At 44.8% G+C, this 21717-nt stretch overlaps 7 protein-coding genes across 7 annotated transcripts; 4 read left to right on the forward strand and 3 right to left on the reverse strand.

Annotated features, from left to right (window-relative positions):
- Positions 1-785: 785 nt before the first annotated feature.
- On the reverse strand, positions 786-2118 carry N7487_008651 (esterase/lipase family protein; the record flags this gene model as incomplete). The annotated part of the gene is made up of 3 exons (XM_056876381.1): positions 786-1535; positions 1760-1988; positions 2045-2118. 3 exons carry the CDS (start codon positions 2116-2118, stop codon positions 786-788), a joined length of 1053 nt encoding a protein of 350 aa, XP_056728569.1.
- A 578-nt stretch (positions 2119-2696) lies between these two features.
- Positions 2697-4606, reverse strand: N7487_008652 (cytochrome P450; the record flags this gene model as incomplete). Its single annotated transcript, XM_056876382.1, has 6 exons — positions 2697-2911; positions 2971-3246; positions 3315-3448; positions 3517-4135; positions 4203-4449; positions 4520-4606. The coding sequence occupies 6 exons, from the start codon at positions 4604-4606 to the stop codon at positions 2697-2699; spliced, it is 1578 nt and encodes a 525-aa protein (XP_056728570.1).
- Positions 4607-5181: 575 nt separating this feature from the next.
- On the forward strand, positions 5182-8709 carry N7487_008653 (uncharacterized protein; the record flags this gene model as incomplete). The annotated part of the gene is made up of 3 exons (XM_056876383.1): positions 5182-5243; positions 5298-6383; positions 6459-8709. The coding sequence occupies 3 exons, from the start codon at positions 5182-5184 to the stop codon at positions 8707-8709; spliced, it is 3399 nt and encodes a 1132-aa protein (XP_056728571.1).
- A 5264-nt stretch (positions 8710-13973) lies between these two features.
- On the reverse strand, positions 13974-15314 carry N7487_008654 (uncharacterized protein; the record flags this gene model as incomplete). Its single annotated transcript, XM_056876384.1, has 1 exon — positions 13974-15314. The coding sequence occupies one exon, from the start codon at positions 15312-15314 to the stop codon at positions 13974-13976; it is 1341 nt and encodes a 446-aa protein (XP_056728572.1).
- A 2208-nt stretch (positions 15315-17522) lies between these two features.
- Positions 17523-17732, forward strand: N7487_008655 (uncharacterized protein; the record flags this gene model as incomplete). The annotated part of the gene is made up of 1 exon (XM_056876385.1): positions 17523-17732. The coding sequence occupies one exon, from the start codon at positions 17523-17525 to the stop codon at positions 17730-17732; it is 210 nt and encodes a 69-aa protein (XP_056728573.1).
- Positions 17733-18510: 778 nt separating this feature from the next.
- Positions 18511-18875, forward strand: N7487_008656 (uncharacterized protein; the record flags this gene model as incomplete). Its single annotated transcript, XM_056876386.1, has 2 exons — positions 18511-18522; positions 18612-18875. 2 exons carry the CDS (start codon positions 18511-18513, stop codon positions 18873-18875), a joined length of 276 nt encoding a protein of 91 aa, XP_056728574.1.
- Positions 18876-20209: 1334 nt separating this feature from the next.
- Positions 20210-21478, forward strand: N7487_008657 (uncharacterized protein; the record flags this gene model as incomplete). The annotated part of the gene is made up of 1 exon (XM_056876387.1): positions 20210-21478. One exon carries the CDS (start codon positions 20210-20212, stop codon positions 21476-21478), a length of 1269 nt encoding a protein of 422 aa, XP_056728575.1.
- Positions 21479-21717: the final 239 nt, after the last annotated feature.

Below are 21717 nucleotides of genomic sequence, written 5' to 3' on the forward strand. Positions count from 1 at the left end.
CCGGCATGTTTTGACCAGCGCCTTTAAGCCTAAAATGGCAACTCTTACCCGCACCAGTTTTGGCTGATCAATCAAACCGAATAGCGAAATGGTCAGCCCGGCCGTACCCCGCCTCCTGCATGACAACTTGCAAGGGTACGAGTTAGGCGTAATGGGCGTAGTCTTCCAACAGCAGTTTCCGGAAATTCATGCTCGGGAATCTAGCACTACAGAGATGGAGCTTTGAGACCTTGTAACGCAAGTCCATGAAGGTGTTTTCAAGATCTTGAGGATTTTATGAAGACTGGGCTTTCCCAGCTTGATGTAAGGACTGTAAGAAAAGCACGGGAGAAGATTTGGCGATTCGACTCTTCTTGGTGCTGGGCGAGATTTATAGGTTCTCACACGGCTATGCAATTGGTTTTTTTCACGTCCTAGGACAGTCGGCCTCTTGGTATAGTAGATCTTAAATTCATTATCTACTAACCTAACTAATACTTTAGAGTCATAAGCCCTTAATTAATTTAGCTAGACTAGATGATATAAAGAACTAAAAATGCTAAAGAGCACTCTTTCTAAAATATTATAGTTATTTCTAATGATAGGAAATTAACTTGGAAAGATGTCAAGCGAGTTTCCTGTCGGCAGACTTCGTGGGCGGTTGAACTAGTATGTTGAGTTGGCCCATTCGCCAACGGTAGGAGGTCTCAATTTATCAATCCAGAAAGCGAGATTGGAGTCTATTGCTACAGAGCTTATTCAATTGATCAAGGTGGAGCTAAATTAAAACCATGTACATAGAGAGGCTAAGGTGACCCCTTGGCGTTTCTTTTCATTTTCAGCCGATTTACTGTATCTGACAACGAAGATACGTCCGAAAAAGAAGAAACGTTCGAGACGAAAGATATGGGGGATACTGGTGACTCCCCAACAAGCTCCATGGCTTCGTATCTTCTTTTCTCGCTCAGAGAGATCGCACTCTCCATGAGCCTTTCCTTGATCCTTGCTGGTGCAGCCATGCAGTAGCGCTTGAGAGCGACAATAACAACCTTGAAGCCCGGAGAGTCAACATTCTCAAATTTGCAAATCCCCCGGTGATCTGCGGCAATACCGCATCTGTCTGTTCCATCCAATATTGGTGCCGCACTCTCGCGATCCACGATATAGTCCATTGTATATTTCATATCGGTGCGCAACTGCTCCCACAGAAACAGTATGTGATACCGCGACATCAACGGAGAAAAGTCTACCGCGATGTTTTGAATGATTTCGGAGTCATCCTCGATTCCAGTAACTAGACTTGTTTCGAAGCGAGCGACCCTTTTGGGAACAATGAAGGACGCTAGCTTGTGGATGGTATCGAGCTGGCGTGCTTTGCTGGAGCCATGGTGGGGAGTGCCAAAAAACAAAATGCCGTAAGTGCAAGTATAAATCATATGAAGTCGAGCGCTCTTCGCTGACGTGCGACCTTGGGATAAAGTGAGGGCTCTTTTGACTATAATACCTCCTAGAGAATGGCATATGAATATGATGGGTCTCTCGGTGGCATCCTCGAACTAGTCACGGTCAGCTAGAAAATTCATTGTCTCTCAGATCCAAAGCACATGAAGCCAAGTCAAGCTGAAATATTGACAAGAAAGTATCATAATGAAAATGTCCCATTGTTTGTTCCTTGTGACTTGGAGGCGCACTCCATCCCAGTCCAAGGCAGCCATGGCACCACGGTTTGAAAAATAAAATCTAGCAACGAATATTCCTTACAGTGTACATCACTACTTACCTCTCTGTCATTTTGAAGCTCCTCGATAAGGGTCCCGGCATGTTGTAGGATTCGGTCTGAACTTGTTGTCTTGCCGCCCAAAGAATTTGTGTTGGCGTTATACCCCCACGACAGGACCCGGGCATTCTTGATATAGTTGGGAAGAAGGTCACTAAGCCAGCACACCTTTGAAGCTTCATGAGTCCATGTTCGCCGAGCATCACCTTGCAGACCATGAACAGCGACGATACTATTCGAACCAAATGGTCAGCTAGTATTACAATTTGTCTAGAGGCCAGCACATACTCAATATCTATAGGCTGTTCGCTAGGTCTGAATATTTCAATAATGCCATTATGGAGGGAACCCGTTCGAGGCATGTTCAAAGGTTTAGAAAGTCAAATTTTCATATGATAAGGTATTACCACAAGACTTGGCAGAAAGGACGGTTGGGGCTGGGTTATAAGATCTTCTCTCGAGGCAATCTCCACTGTACTTTTGTCGATCCAGGGGTCTTTATAACAAGTAATGATCGTCACAAAAGCCAGTCAATCAATGCATTTATTGGATTCTTTCCGTTTATTTGCTATCTATCTATAAATAGTTCCGTCCTGCGTCTAATCAAAACACGACGCATAACTCGGTTTACATTTATTGAAACATACGTAATCTCACCTAGGTGCATGGCGTGCTTGAACCCCCACGGAAGCTCAGCCGTGCCAGATTTTAGGCAACCGATGTGCATAGGGATAGGGTCTGCAAGTAAGTTCTGTGATGAGGGCAAAGGGTTGATCTATTTTTTAATTTATCTGTACTTAAATTGATGAGCAGTCTGTCTAGCTTTGATCTTCAACCATAATTCATAGTTTAGGATCTGTCTGGTTTGAGTTTTCAAACCAAGTTTGTTTCAACGACTCTTAATCTTCGGCTCGCTTGATGCATGATGAAACCCTGGAATCTAGCGTGTCAATGACACCCTGCAACCTTCACCTAATGATAGCACTAATGTCACCTTCTGCCTCTGCTGGGAGATCTTTTCAATTCCTTCCGTCTGATGGGTGGACCAACCAGTCCACGTACGTTGTTGGACCTTTTTGGATATTAGGTGTATACCGGAATACTCTTGCAGAATTCGAGCTGTAGTGTAAGATGCCTCAACAAGAGCGAATTCCTCTATGGGGCCAAGAAAATTAGCAGTTTATCGACAGATAAAAAAGTAGAAGTTCACTTACGCCCTAGGCAGATTCGAGGACCCCCACTAAATGGTAAATATCCCCATGTTTTGGTATATTCGGGCAAATCTTCGTCCCAGCGTTCTGGGCGAAACTCTTCCGCATCCTCTCCATACAAGTCCTTTCGACGATGCATCGAGTACACACAGAATGCTACATTCTCGCCTTTACGTATGAGCACGGGTGAGGTCCCGTCGGGACCACCACCCGTGGGGAGGAAGGTTGTTCTTCGAGCAGTCCGCGTGTTGACGGGCACGGAGGGATAAAGTCGAAGGGCTATTAGCAACGTGATTATCAGCCACGATACAATCAAAACTTCATGAAATCCGGAGGGCAGGACTTACTTTCTTTCAAAACCTTTGTAAGGTAAGTCATTTTGTTGATGTCTTGTCGATCGATCTCTGTCCTAGATCCCACCACTGAGGTAATTTCTGCTTTCAGCTTAGCTAGAACATGGGGATGCTGGGCTAGAAGAAAGCTAGAATTCAATCAAGGCAGTTAGAAAATAATTCAACATGAACCATAGAAAAGAGGACCTGCACTCACAATGCCCAACTTAGAAGGCACGCGGTTGTGTCTCTGCCAGCGAGCAACATATTGACCAATTGGGCTCTCAGAGCTTTCCTGTCGCTTGAATGCTTTGGGTCCTTTGCAATAGCATCAAAAAACAAGTAACGGTCATTCTTTGCTGTGTCTTCCTCTGGCTTTTGACTTCGCTCCTCGATTATTCCATCCACAAACTCATGGACAGCAGCACACGAGCGTTGGAATTTCCGACCACCAATCAACCAGTACAGATCCAACAGACGAAACCGCTGAATAACGTAGTTTTGAGCAACGTCAAATTCATTCGCGAATTTTGCCCCTCGTGAGTTATCAGCCTCTTTAAGGCTACCAACGGACTTCCCAAAAAGAAGCTCCGTGGTCGTATCCAGGGTGAGATTAAAGAACAATGGTTGAAGATCGATTTCGCCCTCATTAGCGTGTATATGATCAAGCAGGTTGTCGACGTGGGGTCGGAAAATGTCCATATCTCGGTATTGCTGCTTTGCGAACTGTGGACGAAGCAGATCTCGAGAATGCTTCCAGGAAGCTCCTTCCTGAGTGAAAATGCCGTCTCCAAGCAGAGGGAAAAAAATCTGACGACGAAGTCCAAAGTTGAAATCTTTTTGAATAATCAGTTTTTTGGTTTTTGCACATTGGATCGAGAGCTCAAGGTGGTGGCTTCCTACCATCAAGTTTAGAACTCATCATGGCCTCTAAATTCTTTGGCTCGGTCGTTCCATACGCTATTGTACCCAAGAACTTTTGTTCTAACGTCGTACCAACATCCGTAAAATGGAAATCAAACAGATCCATCAGCCTTTGTTCATAATCGGCAGTCCAAATTTGGATCAGACGATCGATCCCCAGCGGCCACCAATTTCGAAGTCTCGGAGCCCGACCACAACCATGCTGGGCACCGAAATTCTGATCTGACTATGAGTAAAGAAATGTCAATTCTATCAGTATTATCACGATTTAATCTCATAAGCAAAGTCTAACAAACCTTGTACAAGGCATGAGCTCGAATAATTTGATACACAAGCCACGATATGATGCCCCCGAAGAGTGTTGACAGGATAAGTGGTGACATCTCCAATGCGCCCCCGTCGGAAATGTTGGTAACTTTTACAAAACAAAATACGGAGAGAGCGATCGTGTAATAAAATATGAAACTATTCTCAATGGTTTAATTCAGGGGCTGAATCAAGTGCACGGGGTTTAGAGCCTTTTTAGGCCCCTCCGGGACTAGACAAGGGTATTCTGCGCTTTCAGCGTGATGCATTGGCGCTGTGTGTGATGCGGCCCGCATTAACCAGCATGTGAGCACATCCGCGTATCAGGATGCAAATTGGCAAATTGGCTAATCCGGTCGAGCCTATAAATCAGCTTCAGTCCGTCAAGGCTAACCATCCTTGGTTTGGTTTGGCCCTATGTCTAGGTGATTTGTGTACTTATGTGCACTAACAATTAGCATTAGCCATTTTGAAACAGAGAGTCAAACTAAGGACTCCGTTTAACCTGGGTTTTTGGTGGCCAAGGACACCCCCTCTTCTCGATCGGCAATATTTTATCAGATATATGTTTTTCCCCCTAAATACTTGTCATACTCTTTGACTTTCAGTGCGTTTGAGATCCTGTCAGTAATTTCAAAATACGGTGGTCTCAATGACCGTAGAAACAATTTTCCCGGTATCCACTGACGGGAAGTGGGACGATCTATGTGTCGAGTAAGCTTTCAAGGGCCGACTAAGGATTGCGAATGGACCTCGCTAATTGAGCAGTATCGTTGCCGTCCATGGGTTAGATGAAAATGGAACGACGGCTTGGATTCATCCCAACAATGGGTGTTTTTGGTTGCGCGACCTGCTCCCTAACGAAGGGTTCAAGGCTCGTATCTTCACTGTAAATTACAAAGCCGATGCTACCTCGTTCTTCAGTAGCAGTTCGGCCGATCGGATATCGCATCATGCTCAAACTCTTGTGGAAGAGCTCAATGCCGAAAGAGAGCATGATGATTCCATACAGCGACCGATAATTTTCTTGTGCCATGGTCTTGGTGGCTTGATTGTCAAGAAAGCCCTCATCTACGCCTCTACTTGCACTTCTGCGAAGATGACGCACCTGCATTCTGTTTTTACTTCTACTTTCGGCTTGATATTCTTTGGTACTCCTCATGAAGGTATAGAGAAGGCCAGGTGGTCTCTTCTAGCAAAGGGGTTAAAGGGTGTTCTCAAGGATCGAAGCCATCTCATCGCATCTATGGAGAAGAGATCGGAAACCCTCCAGACCATCTCCCAGCAATTCTCTCCTCTTCTGAAGAATTTCTACGTTCACAACTTCTGGGAAACACTTGAGACATCGCGATCCATTGGCTCAGGATATATTGTCAGTTACTCTTCAGCGGCTCCGCCATGGGATGATTCCGGGCGCTCTGGACTTCCTGCAACCCATTCACAGATGTGCAAATTTGGTGACCGTGAGCAGCCTGGCTACAAGTTAACATGTGGGATCCTCCACAGGTTTATTAAACTAGCGGGCCCATTAATAGCTTCGCGACACCAAGAATCCCATTCCTTTCTTGCTGCGCGAAGAGCACATGAAGCCACGGAGATTCTGGCATTCGACATACATCACGACAACAAACCTGTCAGTTTCAAACTCAAGCCCGCCACAGACACCCAAAATCAGCATTTCCTCGTTCCACTCGCCGTAAGCGACAATTACACAGGAAGAGAGAGGCTTGCCCAAGGACTCCAAGAAAAGCTACTGGCGCCTAATATACGCCAAAAGCGCTTTGTGTTGTACGGTTTGGGGGGATCTGGAAAGACTCAGTTCTGCTTGAAATTCGCTTCAGATAATCGAGACAAGTAAGATTGACTATCTCGCCCCAAGCAGATCGCTTGGAATAATTATGTTGTAAATGCTAATATATTCATGCTTAGTTTCTGGGGGGTCTTTTGGGTTGATGCAAGTAGTCCAAAGGCTGCTGAGCAGGCCTTTTCAGGTCTTGCCCGTATTGGTAAAGTGGAGGAAAAGTTGGAGTCTGGCCTTTACTGGTTATCAACGCAGGACATGCCTTGGTTATTGGTCATTGACAACGCAGATGATGCAGACTTTGACTACGCCAAATACTTTCCTTTGGGTGCCAAGGGGCATATTCTAGTAACTTCCAGAAATCCTGACTGCAAAGTTCATGCAACTATTGGATTTGAGGAGTTTGCAAACCTCGAAGAGGAAGATTCGATAACTTTACTTCTGAGGTCCGCAATCGTGAGCGACCTTCATGATTTGAACGCAAGAGCTACTGCTCGTCCCATCGTGCAAGCCTTGGGTTGTCTACCACTCGCTTTGATACAGGCCGGTGCCTCCATTCGCCAGAATATATGTTCCTTGGAGGACTACCAGAATGTTTTCAATTCCTATAAGAGGAAGCTTTTCCTCAATAGGATCCAGCAAGGTCAAGGCTCATATGAACATACGGTTTTCACAACATTCGAAGTCTCCTACAACAAGATACGAAGGCTCACAACAGATGAGGCGAAGGACGCCATTGAGATACTCCATGTCATGGCATTTCTCCACTTTGATCAAATACCAGGCACTCTTTTTGAGAAGGCCTGGGAAGGCTTTTTTAGCCATGCAAAGCTTGATGCTCTCGGCAGCCTCGTTGATAGAATCACACACATTTCGGGAGATTTAGTTACGCTGTCAAGTGGATATGGAGGTTGGTTTACGATGTTTGCTGAGGGACGGCTGCCTCGTATTTTCTCCCAGACTGAAAATTCCTGGGACAAACTCCGCTTCCGCAAGGCAATCCACCTACTTTGGTCATATTCCTTGATTTTACAGAACGTCAGTCTCGGAAGCTATTCAATGCATCCTATGGTTCAATTCTGGGCGCGAGAACGACTGCAAGGAAAGGCCCAAACGATTTGGGGCAACATTGCATCTCGGGTATTGGCTGAGTCGATTACTACAATTTCAGAAGACTCAGAACTCGTATACCGACGGTGTCTAGTGCCACATATAGATTCCTGTTTGAGGATTGACTATTGTGATTCACGTAAAGGTCTAGAGTTCGACAATTCAAATATGGGTCAATTCGAGCGATTTGCCACTGTTTACGCGGAAGGTGGTCGATGGAACGATGCCGCCGCCATACAAGAAAGAATTCTCCACACCCAGGGCGATTTACTTGGAAAAGACAGCTTTGAGGCTCTAGATGCCATGGCGGTGCTTGCTCGGAGCTACTGGAATTCAAGTCAAGCAGAAAAAGCATTAAGGCTTCAAACTTCAATTTGGGACCTCAGCAAGGGAAAGTTGGGCCCCTTTGATCCAAGAACGCTTCAAGCTATGGACAGCTTAAGTCGTACACTTTGGTTGTGCGGTTCTATCTCGAAAGCCGACAAACTGGCGCAACAATCATACGAGGGATTGGCGCAAATAATGGGGCCGGACCATCCCTACACGCTGAGTGCTATGCATAGCTTTGGTCGAACCCGTTTGCATCTGGTGGACCTGAAGAAAGCACAAGAACTACTTCTGCGGGCATGGGAAGGGAGAGCGAAGCTGTTTGGCGCGACCCATCTGGACACCCTCGAGACAATGCAGGACCTTGGTATGACTTGCTTGGCACTCAAGGAGATTGAGGAGGCTGAAAAGCTAGTATCATTTGTTCTTGATTGTAGGAAACGACTCCTCGGTAATGAACATGCTCATACTCTATGGTCTATCAACGATCTAGCCAAGGTATATTGCGCCCAAGGCTACCCGGAGGATGCAATAGTGCTATTAATTCGGACGCGAGAAATCGCCACGCGAACCCTGGGGGTAACCCACATTGGCACAACAATGACAATATTTAATTTGTCACGAGCCTATTTACTCTCAACTCAGTTTCACAAAGCGGAAATTATTCTAACTGAGCTCATTGAAACGGAGTCCAAGGCTTTAGGTCCAAAGCATCCGGACGTCTTCTCGGCAAAGATGGAACTTGCAGAGGTTTTGATGAAAATGGGAAAGGTGCACAAATCAGAAGAGCAATCCCAAGAGGCAATTGAAGGGTTTTCCATACTATTTGGGCCTGAAAGCCCTCGCACAATTCAGGCAAAGGCGCGACAGGCTGAAATAGTCAAACTGAGCGACAAGCCTCATCCTGATATTATATCCTCCTTCAAAACTACGGAAGTCTAGCTCAAAGCAATCCGAATATGTTGCCTGAAACTTTTTCTTTTCATGATTGAGGCTTGACATTAATAACATCTTCACATTCTGAGTTATGATCAATGCTGTCACCGTTTTCCTCTGCGCATTTTTTTATTCCAGACCGCTGGGGCAGTCACCCGCTTCTTCTCATCGGCTTCTTAATCAAAATTGTCTGTCTTCTCTACCTCTACGTCTGTCTACCTTGGTGTATCCGACCTGTCCGGTGAAGGGGACCCCTCACCTACTGCGTGGGTTGCTATTGTGGCCATCTGTTTCTTTGCAGTCAGTTACGGATTTATAAAGGCGCCTGCTTTGACTTTAATGGCCTCGGATATATGCCCTATCTCGATTCGGGGAACAGTTATAAGCATTGCTTATATCTGTTAAACTTTGCTGAACGGCATCACTAGGGGTTTCCTACATATGACTAATAGCATGCCTGCCTTTGGCCCTTTCGCACTCTTCGCGGCATTTACGTTTGTTAGCACTGTATAGGAATGTTTTGCGTTCCTAGATTGCAAAGATCGCAGCATAGCATAGATGGTACTGAAATATAGTTTTCGGAGCCTTGGTACAAGATTAGAATATATAAGGTGTCGGAATACTGCAACGAGAGCTCGGCGACTAAGAATGATGATCTAGAGAAGGCGGCATCTAGCTAGAATAAAGAATATATTTCTCCAGTTAAACATACGTATGAAAAACCGATCAACGACGAGACTTAACAAATTTCATCGTAAGCACTTAACGGGGAGACCGAGGGGAACTCGTTGAAAAAAAAAGTTGTCATCTTCATTTCGATACAAAGTAATTCTGCCCGATGAATTATATTTGTGTAGAATTGTCAAATTATCGGTTCAATCATCTCAAGAATTTCTGTGAAAAGAGAGCGGTAAAAATTACCTTTGTCACTCCAATCCCTCCATGGAGCTCACGCGGCTTCGTAGAACCACTGTTTGCTGACTAGGACTGGCAAAGCAGAACTTCATGTATGCTAACATAGGGACGAAAATCATCAACTGATGAATCCAAGTTTTATTCTAGAGGTCTTATGAGCACTTCAGGGATTGGACACAAGCCATAAATATCCTCAAAAATCCATGTGAAGATCTGTTATAAGAGGATTGGGGAACTCAGGGCTTGGTACCTTGCATGCATTATTCGACCACATCCTAAAGAAGAGAATAAGATCTTGTAGTTAGGAAGTATCAATACATTAGGGGCTTTTGGCCATATTTGATCACGCCACATACCCGACTATGACCCATTGCCTCGCTTGTCATTACCGGTGAAGAATTGGCGTATTTTGTTACTTCTGAATTAGACGACATTGTGTAATTTTTGATATCTATGGGACTGAATCCTCATGCAACGTAGCGAATGGGAGCCGAGGGGGCTTTTGTGGACCGAAGCTCATTCATTCTCCTTGGCGCTGTCGTCCCTGCATTTAAGTTTGTTATTTCAGGAAAGGGAAAATTGACAGATAATAAACCGGTTGGCTTATAAGTGCATGTGACTAATCTCAGATGTTAGGAGTGACCTGATGCGAGGCAAGTTTTTAGGAAAAGAAAGTGGTGGAAAAGTCAAAGGTACAATATTAGGGGCTAAGAATAGCATGTTGGCGACTGCGACTGCGACTGCGCCAGCTGCAATTATGAGAGTCCGAGAGCACGATTCGATTATCACAACCCACAGGAAGACTGCTAAATCAGCACAGGAGTTTTATTTTCATGACTGCCATCAGCGAACAATAGCTGTGATCTGGGGCTCAGGAGAGACATATCAATCCCACTGAGTTCGTAGCGATCAAGAAATCCTCAATGTCTCCCCAGATTATCCAGAAGCTTTTAGGTTTTTGAATTCTCTCTCGATTTCTTTCTATCCCGAATTTCCTTTTTTAATTCCATTTCAGATAGTACTCTTACCATTCACCTATCTGCAACTTCATCGCAGTGGAACTGAATTATTCCTCTCACAATGGATCAGGGACACAAACCAACCGTTGCTCAACGATTGCATTATTCCAAGTGTACTCATTATCTAAAGGACAGGAAAAAGGTGCGAGTGTATTTTTCCTAAAAGATTCTCCTTTTACGAGTTATTTCTTAGCATGCATGCCATAATAATGGGAGGTATAGCTCTTACGGCCCATGGGGGTCAATTTGCTGTTCCATGTCCTACTACTTTGGCTGGGGTCGCCCTATAGAACAATAATATTTCTCTAACACCCATAGCAAATGAGTCACTGATCCTAGTAAGCTTGTATTGCAGCTGCTTCATGGGATGTGGAGGAAAGGCACGACTCAGTAAACCCGAGAATCGATCTTCTACTATTTTCTTATTTCGGCGAGGATTCACAGAAATAATCAAATTGATACCTTATCCAGATAGGCTGCTAGCCATGGCACAAGAGATACTCACTTGTTATATAATCTACATCTACCTTACTATATTTATTACGCCTCGGTTTAGTATCCGCAGCTATCGGGGCAGGAATATAAACTTATTCCTAGAACTTCACAGCTTCATTCGCCGAAGCGTATGCTACGCGCCAACCTCACCCTGAGGGCTTGCTGCTCTATCATATTCGTTCTTACAGCCCGTACAATGCGTCATTGTACTTTACCGGGGAAATACAGTTAGTGTATGATGATTGGATGAAGGTTTTAAAGAGCCCTAGAAGTTTTATGGTGTAGTAAGTAAGCAGGAATTTTACCCTGGGGCCTACTCAATTACTTTCACGAGCGATGGTGATGTAAGAGAAATGCCTATTGAACAGCGTGAAGGTGATTCATCTAAAAAGGAAAAAGTGATCAGGGGCTGGAGGATCGAGGTGGTGGACACCGAATGACCACCAATAAGCAAGAGTGGTTTGGCCTTCCTTATACTGAGTATATTCTTCCTCAACACTATCGGGAACTCTTTGTGTCTCTAGTACCCTCGATCTAAAACCCAAACGTAGGGTTCTGTAGGTTAGGTTTAATACCTAAACGTGAACCTGACCCAAAGCCCACCCTGAGGGTGTTTGTTGCATAAGTTTCGACCCTTCTGTCCCTAGAACAGGAACTCAAGTAGAAGGTCTCATTACAATGCAAAAAGCAACTCAGCTTTGGGGGAAAGAGCCTTCAAATATACATCTAACCAACTCTATAGCTAAATATAGGCCATTTCTGACTCTGCTCTCTAGCCACAGTAGGCGACGTCTTGAAGCCAATCTTTTGAATATAAATACTCGGTCACAGAAACGTAATTTTGTTTTTCAAATAATCAAAGGGACGTAGAGAGGCTTGACGAAGACAAAGAATATGAAGGGAATTAAATTCAAACCAAGTCAAACTCCAATACCAGTTTGGGGGAGGGGGAGGATCATAGGGCACACAGGCACAGGTCTTGTTACAATTTCGGCGGAAAAAGCGCGTGCACTTGGTTTTCTGCGCGAATATCCAATGGGCCGAGGTCTCCCAAGCCCTGCACGCTTTCCTGCATGAGATGTAACCCCTCTTTTCGATGCTACCATTCATATGTCCCTCCCATCCACCATGATCTTGGCCGGCCTGTATTCCAATTTGCCATCATTCTTGGTTTATATTTCATACAAGGAGTCTGCAAGACTTCTCTTTCGGGAGTTGTCCTTAGGATCATTAGAGTATGTCAATAACCTTTCTAGTATACCAATGAATTTCAACTGATACTCACCAGATAACAAGCCTTGAGCTTGGTGTGGCATTTGAGTGGCTATTCAGGCCTTCTGCTGACACCAAAAGTCGGAGATATCCACGTGGACAAACCGGGAAATGCCTGCGATCGTGCATTAGAGCCATCTAGGCAAGGTTAGCTCTATCTGTCTCATGTAAAAGGTTAGATCACTATCCAAAAAGCTAATTGGATAGAAGAATGTTGGTGAACCGAAAATGAAAAACAATCTTAACTCTGTACCTCCCCTGTTCTCCTTGCTTTGCCCTGAAATTGCACTGACCTTTAGACTTATATAACAGGTCCTCCTCTAAAAATTCCTCCCAGAGTTTTTGATCCGGAACCAAGTCCCATCGCCCAGGCATCTGCCCACACCAGATCCAAAAGTCAAGGGCTCGGTTGGCTGTCGATGAACCAAGATAACCATTATTCTCCACCAGTGAAAGTATTGCCTTCATTCTTTTGATTTGACCTTCGGAAATATCATGCGGAGGGGAATCGTTCAGAAGAGCCTCAAAACGGAGGTGTTCAATAATTTCATTGAGCCCTATGCCAATGACAGGTCAGCAAGTCTTCAATAATCATCTCACCGTGGTGATTAATCAAACCTTCTGCTTGAGTCGTATAAGCTCCTATGACTGAGCTTGAATCCCGAGGCCTCGTCATAACTGAATTGACCTGCATTGCTCTTGCAGTCTTCTCGTGTGACCTTCTACGGCCTTGTGCCTGCTTCACTAAGCTCACCCAACTCGAGAAACACATCGCCACTCGTCACAACTGCATCCACGGCACTGCTAGTCCAAAAAATTCGAACCTTTGTGGGAATTTCAAGAAGTTCTACTGCCAGAGAACAGTAAAAGACGGCTTTTCATTTGATGTGCGAAATTAATACTTTGCAGAATAGGTTGCCTAGCCAAATATACGCGTCGGTATTTTTCAACATAATGCGCTTGTATCATAATCACTTACAGGTGTATCTCGGCATTACCAATTGCATATCATTGTTTACCTCCTGTTTTTTTTAAACCTGAAACAAGATTCTGTTGGCCTTCAGCTATATTGATGTGGTCAGGATCAGCACCTTCTACACTTGCACGCAATTGACATCCCACAGCATAGCGATAACTCTACTTCAGCTCATGTTTTATTCAATTGGGTCCCGTTTTTTTTTTTTCTGCGCACATATCGGCCGTTTTCACTAGCACGTGTGACTGAGCCCTTGAAATCGACAGGTCAAATTGTTATTGTGTGATGGGATGTGATGAACTACAGGGACCAATCTCAACAAACTTTCCAAGTGCTGGTGGCTATTTTAATTTCCACCATTTGCAAAAAAAAAAAAGCAAACAACGAAATCTTTCCAGAGATTTAGTTACAGCATTTTGACTGTCGATGGACATATATTCTTGACAACTGAAAAGAATAAGGGCAATAAGACAACCGGAAAAACACATCCTTTGGCGGTTGCAGACACCGCAACTTATTCTTCTCCTTCACAATCACAGATATTAGCAATCATTTTGGCCCCTCTGCTATTCACTGACCGTCAACTCCAAGGCTCAAGTCATACCCCGACCCAAGGCAGCAATCAGTGGCCGAAGGGCATTTCGCAGATCAGTCTTTTCTTTGGGAACATCTCTAATAGCCCCCTGGTTCGACATCGTGAAAGCCAACATAATCGGTCGATCACGACTTTCGTAGAACCAATCCCACAACCTGTTCAGCTTGCTGACCTCATCATCGGCTAAGGAGCTTTCTTCAGCAAAATTCTGCCGGGCGCTCATTCCAAGCAAGAGAATACCCTCGCGCACAGTCTTTTGGTCCTCAATGCGCGTGAATAAACGCTGCCATCCATAGGTTGGCAGAAAGAGACGGTTCATCCAGATGAACGTGCTCAAAATCACCTGGATCTTGTAGGCATGTACCTCATGATTGTTGGGGATTTCGAAGGCACCAGAACAATTTTCTCCGCAGTTCAAGACTACCCGGTCCATTAGATAGATTACACGGTTCAAGTCGATTCCCGCATATTGTGCAGCAACATCTGAGTATTCATCCTGTGCCTCAGGCCCAAAGTGCTCGTAGAGCAATCGATTTAGAGACCCAGGAGTCTTCCATCCACGAGCATCCAAATATATTTCTAAAGCTGTGGAAGATCCCATCTCTTTCTGATTCTTTGCCCAGTCAGCGGCATTCCCATCATCCGAGAACCACTTGTCCAAATGGTTGCCGACGTGCTTCCTACCCCTGAACTTTTGTTTGTCCTTCGCATCTTGCTTGGCCTTGATTGCTTTGGTTTGTTCGGCAAGGAATTCGGTCAGTTTAGACAACTGGAGCCAAAGATCAAGGCTGTTGCTCATCGCTTGGCTCGGCCCCTTAGATGTCTTATACTGAGCATCGTGCTCAACATTGGCCCATTGCGCCATGTACCAAGACTGAACTTGGATTTCAACAAGGGGCTCCTCCTCCGTTGTATGTGGACCGCACTGCCACCCATTTTGCTTAGGGTAGACACGATAATGTACTGCTTCATAGCCACTCTTTTCGTTCTTGAGCTCCTCTTTCTGAACTTTGAACGTCTCATTTATTATCTCCTTGACAAAATGGCGATCTTCCCATCTTTCAAGAATGATGCGAGCCCCGGCGAGATCCACGATATCGTGATGAACATCCTCCAGAGTTCTGTATCGTCCATTTTTGCGCTCACGCTGCTCAATTTTCTTTCGGAGACTTTCGGGCTCCTTTGCGCGGCTCTGGGTTTTATGGGGTATGCCATTTTTTGAAAGTGCTTGTTGGCACATATCGGCAACTGCTCTCGCCAGACTCGCATACTCGTTCTGCTTATATTTTTCGATGAAGACAGAAGACAAAGATTCGTTGATGTTGGTTTGAATAGCCATAGCTTTTGGCTGCCCGGAAGATAGGCCAGCTTGAACATGCTGGTGCAGAGATTTTTCAAAGTAATGATGAGCCTTAATGAAGAACAAAAATAGCCTTTAGAAAAAGCATGGAATGCCAGGAGCCATCGAAGTATTTATGTTCGCTATTGTTTACCAAAATTGTGTGCCCAGGGCCCAGGTGCTCAGTTTTATTGCTACTTCACCACACAATTAACACGTACGAGGGCGAAATGTCGGTGCACCTGGTTGACCACTGATCAGATTTTTTCTCCTGTAAAGCCATCTCTGATGGTGTGTAGAGGGTCGACATTATTAGATAAATCGGTGAAGATTATGAAGGGTGATTCGTTGGAAGCCGGTTGGGTCCAAGTCATTCATCTGTACGTCAGCCGTAGTGCATGGTAGATTTAGGGACTAGGGAGCCTCCATATTGGTAGAACAATGCGTTCATGCAGTAGAATCTAGGATACACTTTTATCTTCTAGTTTCAACGTGTTCTCTGATTCGTTTGATGCAGTTTACAAACCCCTTGTAGTGGCCCAAAGCTGGCATAATCCTTGTTGGTACCCGAGAATAGGGTGTATACGATCAAACTGTAGTTTAACATGAGGTGGTGGTGGAGGGGTCCCTATGGCGAGTTAATATTTTGAATACGTGGCCCAAAGCATTGCATGTGGTATTCCTTCTGAGAATTTAGACTAAACTTAGTGGATGATAAGTTGTGGAATAGGGCCGAAGTCATGTCAGTAAGCGGACTGAAGGTTGCAAAAATGGATGAGAGATGAGGCCTAGAGAACTGCTATGAAGCAATAAAGTATTCCAGGAAATCTCGAGTTGCGCGAGGAAGAAAGAAGCTATCTACATTACTAGAAACTTAAGTGCCGAATACTAAGTTGACTGTATGGTTGAAACCGGGTATTATACCACTTAACATTATGTGACTAGACATACCTTACAAAAATGCATAATACAGTTAGTCATCGATGTCCGCAGTTTGTTGAAATAGCAAGTTTTGTCATTCTTAGTTAGAGAATCATATAACTAACTAGTTATTTGCCACCCATACTATACTTTGCCATACAGTCAGGTTTCTTTCATAAGTGTTGGGGGTAAACAAGAGCGGGGGGCCCCATGATCTCTTAACAATGGCCTGTGCGTATATATATATATACTTGCCCTGTTTTTCTAAACGATCAACATCGGAGTTCGGTGTTTGAAGATGCTAGCATTCACCCCATTATTAGTAAACCAAAGTGAAAGAGAAATGGAACTAAAGTTCAGAGTATGCGTCAACAGCATTTCACTTAATACAAAAATACCAAGTGTATATAGCCGCATCGTCGGCAGTTGGGGAATGTACTGAGGTTTAAAAGAAGGATTGGAGGTAGAATTAAGATGCTTGTAAATGAAGTATTATATATTAAGTTCATTAACAAGTGAAATAACCTTCAAAGTGTATCGCTCTAAAATAGAAAACTGACGGAAAGCTGTCGGTATAAAAATGTATGGTTAACCATAGTGGGATCGAACTCTCTTCAATCACCCCACCTCGGTTCAAGTTTCAGCAATTTACACCACCTTAGCCCCACCAGCAGATGAACAACTACGACGGAAAATGGCACCAAATCTACCCCTTGCTACTGGAAAATTGATCTGCGATATGATCTTGATCACTGACAACATCCGAGATCGCCCAGGCCGCCGGATGCTGCCCGCGTTCAGCTGAGGGTGGCCCAAAACGCCACTCGATAGGAAGTGAAGGAACAAAACCCTGACCTATGGAATTACTACTTACACAACCGGTCCGAGTTCCGATCGTACCATCTAGTGTATACCGAAGAATCTGGGTGACAAGCGGATGGACCTCAGAAGAACAGGTTGGCCACCACTCGGAGTTTCGCCAGTCTAGGTCTCCAAACTTCATCGCGATCAACGGTACCAAATGTGTTGAGACGCAAGTGTAAATTACCACCTCACTCACCTGACCTAAGTCTTGTCAAATAATTTATCCTTGGGCGCAAAGCTTTTGTTCGGAGGCAGTAGATCCTGGAATTAAAAGAAAAGTCCAACGTAAAGCTGGTTTTGCACTTAGCTGTAATCTCGATGATCAATACCTATCCTGTCATTTGGTGAAACTACGCCAGCTGAATCCAGCAATGCCAAACGAATCATAGCTCATTGGCTGCTTACGGGCGAGGGAAATCCCGGATGGCAGCGGTCAGGACTGAGCGACGGAAATTCCATGATGACATAAACAGAGCATGCAGTGTTACACTCGAAGATTGTTTCGATCTTATGCAGATCTATGATCAAGACCCAGGTTCCTATATCAAGCGTAGCGCGAAATTAGGTGCCGCTCAAAAGTTCATACGCGACATCGTCCGGGGTGAAACGACGCAGGAGTCACTTGTCGTATAGAAGATACGAATCCAGTCCAGACAAAATAGAATTAACGGAGATCGACCTACACAGGTATGTTAATTTTATCTATAGCAATACCATGTGACGTAAGCTCAGGCACCGTAACAAACTAACTAGTGGATATACAGCGCCCAATGCAGCGTGCTCCTACGACAACCCCCCACGGCATCCATATCGAACAACAGAACCTTCTGCAGACCGTGGAAAGACAAACATTAAATAAGTCATCGTGTTTGTCTGTTGCTAATGCTAACGCCGATTCTCTACCAAATCTTGCGACTCGCTAAGCCACCCAAAAATGCTCCCTGGAACTCGCGACGAATTTGAGATAGCAGTCATCTACGCCCTTCCCCTGGGAGGTGATGCCATGGAAGCTCTATTTAATAAACACTACGATATACTGGGCCAAATATATCGCAAGCAACCTAGAGATGCAAATAATCATACAGCGGGAAGGATCGGTCAGCACAATATTGTCCTGTGCTATATACCAGGAGTGGGGAAAGGGAGCGCCACAAGTGTCGCCTCAAGTCTACGAGTCAGTTATACCGGACTCAAGCTCGCTCTAATTGCCAGAATTTACAGGGGAGTCCCCTTCCCGTCCAGAAGTACCAAAACTGTACTAGGAAACATTGTTGTCAGCGACAGCGTCATTAAATATAATTTAGGCAGACAATATCCTAATGGATTTCGACGCAAGAGTGACCTAAAAGATACGCTTAGACGGCCTAATCGAGGGATCTAAACCTTTCGCGCTGGCCTTAAGACACGCAAAATGCGAATTAGAGTATAGGACCGAGTCTCTCAATGCCTTAAAGAGCTTCAAAGGCATAACCAGAGCGAGTGATATTATTCGAAACCTCTTACCGCAATAAGTATCATCAGCAACTACTACCTACTAATTACCTTTATACCCACAACACATCCAGCATAGATAAGGCTTGTAATAAGGCACTAAAGAGCGATTTCCGGAAACTCAAATACAAGGGAAATCAAGTCGTCCGCGACTGGTTGATTACAGGTAGACCAAACCCTATTATACCCATTAGCACAATCACGTCTGCTGATACGGCAATAAAATCCACTGGGTACCGTAATAAACTGGCCGAAATGGAACGAATTATCGGACTTAAGATATAAGGGTCTGGGATAATGTACTTATATTATTATCAAAGGAGTTTGCGACTAGGCGAACAACTATAAGAATAAGATATGGCAAGATTATGCTGCAATAACGGCTGCTTTGTACACATAAACTATTCTAGGCTATTAGATACCTACTAAAAATGAAAGCCGATGAGTTAGGCTACAGTGATACCAATTTAATCAAAGTTACCAAGATAATCCGATCATAGCATATCTCCATAGCTAGAACCAACCGGCTTCTGTCTGAGGGAGACACAGAACTAAAAGACACTAAACTTTCTATCCATAATATCAGTTCCTAGTCTAGCGTAGCTGCTTTCTAAGACTGTATAATTCTGTAATGTTAAAGAGATCTACCAGGGAATAACTTTTACAAAAGTTATGCCAGCAATCGGAGGCGAAGACGAGCAGAGCGAGCCCTAGCGCAATAGCAGAGACTGCAGCATGGGGTTTTGGAATTCACCTGATACTGTAATGGGCTTTTACCTAATAAGCCACACGCCGGTGAGTTAGTAATGAGTGGCTTCCAGCGAATTTGTATTTAATAGCAAGTTTGATTCTCATCGGCGGCCCTTCTCTTCTTGCTTACTGCCATTGGGAATTTAGGCATGTGTCAACCTGTAGAGATTAGTACTAGAGAGTTGTGATCGAAAAAAACACGCATATGAGGAAAAATCAGTATAGGAGGGGAAGGACACATCAGTGGTTCAGGGGCGTGCAGGATATTCAGGTGAACAAGCCAAAAGAGCTGAAGAGTAGGGTGGCAAAAGGGACTTTCCAAATGAATCAAAATAATAAAAATAAGAATAAAATAACATACAACAGTGAGGATTCGCTGGTGGTCACCCACCCAACTACTAACTCACCGGCGTGTGGCTTAAGTACGGCTGAGCGGACGGGAAGCCCTGTTTTCCACACCCTATGGTCGTATGTATCATATTTTGTGTTGAAGAGAAGGATAGGATGCAGATAGTTGGGTGGTGGAACGAAAGGTGAACGTCGACTGCCTAGGTAGGTAGTCCCCAGGTGGACCACCTGGGCAAGATATGGCTGACTAAGGAAAATCAAATAGAGCAAACATAGGGGAGAATTCTTAGGGGTTATGTTGACAAGGTCTATCGAGCCCTGGAGGGGCGTGATCGATGTGCGAATGGCTATTGGGTCAATGGGTCTGATGGGGGCCATACCTCGTCTTGCCCCCAAAATGCGACTCTTGTACTTGTCAGCCCTTTCACCCCCTAAGCGAATACAAATGTCCCTTTCAGAATATACTTACAATATTTCATATACGCTGTTCCCGGCTACTGAAAAGCCGCATCAAAAACATTATGTCTCGAAACGATAGACATGCTACGCGTGGAGATGACAAACTCAAATTTGTTGTCGCTGCACCGGCGGGGTGGTCTTTCATCCCCGGTGACACCATCATCGGCAATCTCGTGCGCCGCGCACATATTGTCACCTCTGAAGCTACAGTGACGCTTACACTGTCGAGTCGCATACACACCCAACTGACACCCCCGGGTAAAGAGAAAAAGGTGTCGGATGACTGGCACCTACTTTATCCACGGGAGGAAGTGATATTCCAAGGACCTCTGCATCTGCCGGAGGGAAGCAATGAATCACTCAGCTGGCCTTTCTCGCTGCAAATCCCTACCAAGCCAGTTGATATGCTGGGGAAAAAGCATGCACAATCCGGTAGCTTTCTCGCGCTCGACGGAGACCGGACCACTCATCGCCCACTGCCAGGAACTTTCAGCACATTAGGCAGCGACTCCAGTCTCGCGTCCGGGTGTTTTATCGAGTATTATTTGAGCGCCAAATTAAAGTATAACTTTGGGTCGTCCCAAGTTTGTTGTGCTACTTGGAAGGTGGACATCAGGCATCCGGTCGAGATGATCAAGAGGAGCCAGCTCAAGCAGGTCACTCACTTATCCATTGAGGGTAAAGTTCAAAGTCAGCGGCTACTTCCCGCCATGAGCGATGCAAAGCTATCCCTAAAGCAAAAAACACAGAAGCTTTTCGGGTCATCCAAAGTCCCCAAGTTCTACTACAAGGTCGACCTCAAATCCCCTCGCGTCCTGAAACTTGGTGACGCCCATAATCTTCCTCTCGTGCTACACATCGCACCCCTCGATGATAAGACTAGTGACTCACTCAAGGGTATCACACAGGAAGCTCGGATCAACTGGATCAAATTGACCCTGGCTTGCTACACGGACATTATCGTCACAGATAGCCCTCCATTCGGAACTGTTCACAAGGATAGGCATCGCTTTTCACTCAACCTTCATCTCGAAAAGGTATTTGATAGCCTCGAATATCCATTGATATTGCCTCTCGGGTATCAAAATGCACCCATCAATATCGGGGACATGTTTCAACTTGTTCTACACTCAACGGGCCTGACTTCTTCAGGTTTGCGTCTCCATGATCTGGCCCCCATCTATCCCGACTTTGTCACATATAATATCAAGCACACTCATGCTATAGATTGGAAGATCTCGATCACAATTTCTGAAGAGACCCAGGTATTTAACAAGAGTGTGCCTTTAAAGGTGACCAAAGAAACAAAAATATGTGAATATCCTGCTTGACGGATCCCCACATTGTAGGCTTGTTTGTCATTCTGAGCGGGAGCGATTATTTTGTGTAAACTGGCTACAGGGGATCGACAGGGGCAGGGGGTAAAATTTGATTTTTTTTAATATACGTCTACATCGGCGAGGACGCCACCTATACACTACTTTTAATGAGCCAGGTCTGTGGAGGAACCACATTGGCTGCAACTAAAGATAACTCCCCACGAATGGGTACCATCTTTACATCGCCCTTC

This window comes from Penicillium crustosum (genome assembly GCF_028827405.1).
Source record: "Penicillium crustosum strain IBT 35664 chromosome Unknown utg000003l_segment0_segment0, whole genome shotgun sequence".
Lineage (NCBI taxonomy): Eukaryota > Fungi > Ascomycota > Eurotiomycetes > Eurotiales > Aspergillaceae > Penicillium > Penicillium crustosum.